General features: G+C 41.6%; 1 protein-coding gene across 1 annotated transcript in view; it reads right to left on the reverse strand.

The window, feature by feature from the left end:
- Positions 1-670: 670 nt before the first annotated feature.
- igf2r (insulin-like growth factor 2 receptor) overlaps positions 671-6,860 on the reverse strand; it is a 55,414-nt gene continuing 49,224 nt past the window's right edge. Inside the window, exons 49-51 of the mRNA XM_071906842.2 lie at positions 6,835-6,860; positions 5,569-5,853; positions 671-4,741 (exon numbers count right to left, since the gene is read on the reverse strand). The exon at positions 6,835-6,860 is cut by the window's right edge and continues 44 nt beyond it. Of these exons, the coding sequence (XP_071762943.2) occupies positions 4,583-4,741; positions 5,569-5,853; positions 6,835-6,860 (470 nt within the window). The 3' untranslated portion in view covers positions 671-4,582. The remainder of the gene's footprint in view (positions 4,742-5,568; positions 5,854-6,834) is intronic.

The raw sequence follows: 6,860 nt of genomic DNA on the forward strand, positions 1-6,860 counted from the left end.
AGCAAAGGTCCACACGAATGCGTTGGTGTCACACTACAGGCTGAGCAGCAGAGCGTTAAAACACGTTTGTTATCACGTATTCAGACGTCACAAGTAGTAACACACTTGACGCCCTCCCTTCTCTTCTTCATTTGGCACAGTTAACACACACATGCATGCACTGACATGGACACAGGTACTTTTACACACTCTCTCTCTCTCACACACACACACACACACACAGAGTCAAGCTGTCAATCAGTACCATCTGTAGGCATAGGTCCAACACAGGTCTACTTTAAAGGTATCTGACAACGATCTGAATGCTGGTCTTTTCAGTAAAGGGAATATCAGCTAATTGTTTTCAACAAACACACTGAAGAACACCATCTTCTTCAGTGTGTTTGTCATCAGTGAACTATCTCAACTAGATTCCAAAATTAGGAGTTAAAGTGAAAAAAAAATGACATAAAGGATTGCAACATTTGTAAATCCCATTACAATAAGTCTGTTGAATTCTTGTAAAGGACAGAGAACATCATTCAAACAACGCTTGTTTGATTTAACCTACTGAACAATAACTATGTATAGTAACTACATACTGGAACACGTGATGTTCAGTATGTATGCAATTACATTCTTGTCCATGAGTCACTCATTCTGTAGTTACAATGAAACCACAACAACGATCAACAGCTGATCTCTTATTTATTCAAATAATGCAATATTTTTACATCGACATTTTCTTTAAATAGGAAAACAGGCAAAAAGCTGTAAAACATTTCAGAGAACATAACTTACACCAACTAAAACATAATGATCACCTCCCATAGTACTGACTCATCACAGAAAAGTTCTCATGCTCTTTTTTTTTTGTGTCACTACTTCAACACCGCTCACAGACATTCAATGAGGAAGGCGATTGAAAATTTATGAGTATTATACTTTCGCCTTAACCCAGCAACGACAAAAAAAGAGCAGGAGAAAGAGGAGTTTCAGTACAGTACCATGCAGATGAGCTGCACATACTTTGGTGCTTAATACAGCAGAGATAGACATTATGCGACGATGAGCAACAAAGTTATCGTTCACACGCCCAACACGATCGTCCGCTTCTCTGTCATCGACTCGTCTCCCCTGAGGAGACATAGTGGCACTTCTCGTCGCAAAGTGCCGAATGTTGATAGAAGCCTTTACCTCCGTTTAGACCGCTTTTTAAAAAAAAGGGCAGAGATTTGAAGTGCGGCATTTTCATGGCAACATTTGAGGCTAATTTAGGCAAAGAACTCCACATGCTGAAAGAGAATCAGTATGAATTATGAGGTTAAAGTAGTGATCTGCGACATTTTCATGTAAATAAATATCCCTTTTGCTAGTGATTCAACCTATATCCAGTTTTGCTGTTCTAAACAGCCGGTGTCTGGAAGGTCTTTTCTGGGAAAAATCCTCTGGCGCACAGAAAGTGATGCGTTTTACGTGTCCAGTTTGTTTGGAATAAACAGAAGAACTGGGTAGTTAGCATGAGCAGCGATAGCCACCGTGACTGAACAGACAAAGAAAAGAGAAACTCAAACTGCATCAACAGAAAATCCAAGGAAAATTGAGAATCGCGCGGATTACCACTTTAATTCCTCTGTCAGCATGTGGGTTGATTTCCTAAACTGCAGAATCTTGAACTTTTCAACATTAAATATCTATTTCTGACATTGCACTGGGAGCCATTTGTCTCAAGTAATTGCACTGATTTCACTATTCTTTAGGACCCTGCCCTGATGACCATACACTATCACCACATTCTGCATGCTCTCATTAGTATTATGTTAAATTGAATAAAACATTCCACGGGTTCAGATCATTAGCTAAAGTGATATGATCATTGCACATTCACGTTTTTAAGTGAACACAGAATATGATCAAGTCAGATTTTAGAGCAAGATGTGAACAATGCTTAATTTATTAACACACACCTAAACACTGATGTCTATTTTCCGGATCTGGTACCACTTTAATTCCCAGATATGAAAAAAAAATCAGGTGGAGAAGTTACCAATACCTAGAGCAAAGGGACAGCAAGATGTTGGAGTTTCTTAATTATGGACAAACTAAACTCATCCACTTAAGACTATGGATGTTCCCGCTAGCAAAACGAGTCTTCGCTTTTTTGTTTGTCTTGTAGGAGGAGTGGTGTCTTAGAAAAACTCTTCTCTTGTTTAACAAATCTTGTGTACAAAGCTTTAGAAATACCCTGAATGGTGAAACATTGTTTTTATTTTTGGACTGAGTGCATATGGCTAAAGCCTGATTTTAGCGATGACATCACACTGAGAGGTTTAAAATAAGGTTTTCCATGAGCGCTCGTATGATCTTGATCTTCACCATCTCACAATAATTGCTGTGGATTGTCCCTGAATTCGGTCAAATCACATCGGTGAATCTACCTACTTTCCCCTTTGTTTCGTACCTCAGACAATGCAATAAATGTACACAATGGAATAAATATGTAGTCTAGGATAGAGTGCAGTTTTTTGGGTATCAAATCAATACAAAATAAGGAATTACTCTATTCAAAACTATTCAAAAGAATCAAGATGTGTCACCAGCAACTAAGAAATGTTTGCACCAAGCATGCTTGGAGACGTTTATTTGGACTCTGGAGCCTTTACTCCTTTAGTTCGGTTTGTTTGGCCAGGTGAGAACAATGCCATTCGAACTCTGGTGGCACCAAATAACCGCAATGACATGCCTGAAAATGTGAGTCTCAGTCTTCTTCCAAGAGAAGTGTACGGAACTGCGGAAAACAACACCAAAACGCAAGGGTTATGAGTATATAAGGAGACGGATGGTGACATCTGATAGCCAGTATTTCCTCATGCTTGGAAAGCCTAGAATAACAATGAAGCGAGGGCAAACCGCAGTCTGGACTGATGCTCATACTCAGCTATTTCTTCATGTGTTCTTAACTAGCATGAACACCAGAGAAGGGAAGTTACAGCAAAAAGTCCATCATGTTAAGCTAAAGCTACAGGGACTGGAATCAGATTTGTTTTGACTCCGCCTGCTACCAAAATCTCTATCCAATCAACAAGCTACTTGTGAGTCCATGTGACATAGTAAACTTTTCCACTATGGTTCAGACTGAAGAAAACAAACTGTAGGCGTGATCACACCCTAATACTCTGTGACGGTTCTACTGTGTAGGCCAAACTGCATTATGTGGGAACACTGCAGTCAGAAAAAAAAGAATGTGAACATTCGCAAAATGATGACATTCGAGAAATACGAACTCTAGCAAATATCTCTGCCCTCTCTGCTCCTTTGCAATGAGTTCAATTGCTAAAGTGAACTGGCTGCAATCCACATACATTCATGTCACTGTGTCTCATTTCTGTCTTTTCCGTCCTATTATCACATGCGTTTGGCTAAAAATGGGCGAGTTTCGGCACTACAAAAAACTTGGCTTTACCGAGTTAAAAATCACACTTTTTGACATGGCAGCTTCCCAAAGCGTAGAGCGGAATTCCAAAACTGAGCCTGTGATGTATGCGTGCGCAAATGGAAAAAATGACATGATAACTTCTATACATCAGCGCCAGTGGTGGTTGTACAAATATGGCTTTGGTGGGAGAGGGACAACCTAACAGCTCCTCGTGTCCAACTGATATGCACAGCTAAGGTTTCATAACTTAGAACCTCCGTTCTCGTCAACTATCCATTCATACATCATAAGGCCATCTTGAGTTCGTTCATTGCACAGTTAACAGAACAGAGACGCACACCGCTAATCAGCTAGGACAGCAGTTAAATAATCATAAAAAACAAAAACAAAAGAGTGCGCAATTCACCAGTGAAGACAACAACAAACATAAAAAGTCCATATTATAGAACATTATCATCTATGTACATCATCGTTCGTTGATCAAAGCGAGACAAAAATCAATCTGTCTAGTGATGAGAATGCAAACTAAGTTCATCGTCAGGAAGGCATCGCACTTTCTTCTCAAGGGGAAAGAAAGAGAAAGATCTGCTATTGGAGCAACTGTAAACAGCAAGAAAGACAAATGGTGTCCTCATTCCCTTTAGAAACAACAGAAGCTAATACCTCGACCGCCTAAGTCCACGGAACAGATTATTTTGAACTTAACACCGCCGTTTTCGACCTGGATCAACATGTTGAAAAGCTCTTTCGGTGCTTTTGGGGTTGATTTTTGGAGTGTCCATCGGCCCATTCGGACTGGATTTGAAGCAGTTGGCGAGATTTCAGAATCAATCGAAATGATAGAAAGATTTGGGTGAATAGGGTCAAGGTTGAACACGGCCGGAGTTACGGTTTAAATATTCAGCCTTCAATAAATATCAACACACCGTGTGCTAACGCTGACAGTTTTTACTTCAGTGTAGTCTGCAGTCAGTGGACTGGATGGAGAACTGAGGAGGCCAGGTAAAGGTGCAGTCCAACAAAAAGTCCCAAAGGAGGGGAGGGGGTTTCTGCTTTCAACAGGTGGTCGTTGTTGCTATTTCGTCGTCGTCGTCGCTGCTATGGAGACATTCACTGAGAGAGAATAGTTCTGATTGGACGGTGGAAGAGGGAGGGAGGGAAGTGAGCTCACACCCTGAGTAGGTCCTCGTCACTGTCGTCCTCGTCCCGTTTCCTATTGGCTGCCGTGTTGTTAGCGTGGTGGCGGCCGGCCGAGCGCGGTTTGCTGCTCTTCCTCTTCCGGTCCGACTCGTCCAGGAGACCGACCAGGTCCTCGTCGCTCTCCTCCTGAAAAGGGACAAAGTAACGAGGGACTTTGTTGAGTCTTTTGCTGTCATTGAGTTTTACAAGTCTTGGTTTTTACCTGTACAATATGTTATTTCTTCATGCTGTATCAAGTGAAAATCAACAAAACTTTAAACCAGGTTAGACTGCTGTCATGACCTAAAAATGTTCGTCCTTCCTGGCTTGTTAATGCTGTTTTTATAAGGGGTGAACAGTCTGGTTTCGACTTCAGTCGGGGGAAAAGTGAGCCAATTGTAAAATTCTATTCTATTCCCCAACTTCCCCTGAGAATTTATCAAATTCCCTGGAATACACTTCTAAAACTTCCCGTGTTATTTCAGGAATTCTATGACGAGTAGGAACTAGATATTTGATACCGTGGAAAATATCGCGATATCCGCGAAATATCGCGATATTCGATAATATTGAATATCGGCCCAAGCCTTTTATTAACATTGAACATTGGCCAGTCAAAGCCGTACACCGTTGATATGATGGAGGTGAGGATATGGTTTTACTCAGCAGCTTCAGGGGTGTAACACAATGACCTGCCTAAAGGAGCTGCTAACCTACCTAAAGGAATTTCATTAGTCTGGCTTTCTATGGAGAGTTTTAGTGTCCCATGATGGCTTACATCCCATGATGGTCTGTTTCAGAGGCTATTCCCACCATGATAACAATAGAATTCCAGGGGAAACACTGCCAATACTAATGGTAAGTAATTTTGGTCGTCATTTTTGTAATTCTTTGGCATCAAAATGATCAAAGATTTTGAATATCGCCACAAAATAGCAATAACATGGGACTGGTGAAGGAGAGATGAGCCTCACCTGCAGGAAGGCGCTGCGGTGGCCCGAGGTGCTCCTGGGAGGTCCGGAGGACTTGACCACGCGCACCCCCGGGACGCTCAGCACCTCGTCCTCGCTGTCGTCGTCCTGCTCGTCCAGTGCGAAGGAGCGCAGGCCGTCTGTGTTCACCGGCTTGGTGGTGATGTGGCCGTTGCCGTGGTTGCTTTTGCCGCAGTGGGAGGAGGACGAGGAGGACGCAGGAGGAGCCTCCAGCTCCTCCATGAGCCACTCCATCTCCTCTTCGCCCCCCTCTTCATCCATGTTGACCTGGGGAATTAGAGACAAAGGTGAGTTAGCACAGACATTGAATCATATGGGATAACTTGCATCTCCATGTGCTGATGAGGCTAAAGCTATGTGCAGACAGGTAGATGAAATCCATTTTTTTCTCATACCTGAAACAAGTTGGAGTTTAATTAAGTCTGAACAGCAAAACAACACATGGAATGCAATCTTTTCAGATCAAATTTAAACCTCATTTGTAGGTGGTCAGAAATGCGTTAAATTACAATGTGGACAGAAAAAGATTTGAATCTGAATCTGATTTTCAGTTCCGAAAAAACGGACGAGTTGCAGGTAGCATTTTCAAAAATCAATATGTCATTGTCAAATTAATTGTGATACCTTGGTATAATTACGGTAAACAAATTAGATCATGGTGGTTCTTCCAGCACAAACAGATTTAAAAAACAAATCTGATTTGACTGCTGTCTGAAAAGAGCATGAGATTGTAGTATTTTCATTAGGTCCTTGTTGAACTGCCGTGTCTGAAATACCTGTGGTAGTAACCTTTATAGACCTGTAAGTTACTGCTCCTGCTGACACTAGTTTTCACTGCAGTTGCATTGGAGGATTCCTTTTTCCATTTCACATTTCTGTACAATTCAATTTGCGTGTGGAAGCGTTTGGCTCAAGTTCCCTGGTTTCCTAATAAGGGAAGTCGTGCCATTTATCAACTGATTTAGCTTTTGCATATTATTTGTTGGACTTCTTTGTTGTAAGTGGGCTTATTCCTTTGTTGAGGATGTAGTGTTGCATAGTAGGCCATGCTAAGAGTATGCTGGTTTGATTGTTCATTGTTAGCTTTAAAGTTGCAGCTGGCGAGCATGTAACAGCACTGAGCTAGTAGATCTTGTGTTCTGCTCATTCATCCTATTTCAGTGGCCACTCTTTGATGAAATGACACCTCAGAGAGTAGCTGACGATGCATAATTAGGATTCATTCACTCACTCATTAGATCAGCCTACCTTAGAGTATTTATAGGAGACCTGGT

This window comes from Centroberyx gerrardi, chromosome 18, assembly GCF_048128805.1.
Source record: "Centroberyx gerrardi isolate f3 chromosome 18, fCenGer3.hap1.cur.20231027, whole genome shotgun sequence".
In the NCBI taxonomy this organism is placed as follows: Eukaryota; Metazoa; Chordata; class Actinopteri; order Beryciformes; family Berycidae; genus Centroberyx; species Centroberyx gerrardi.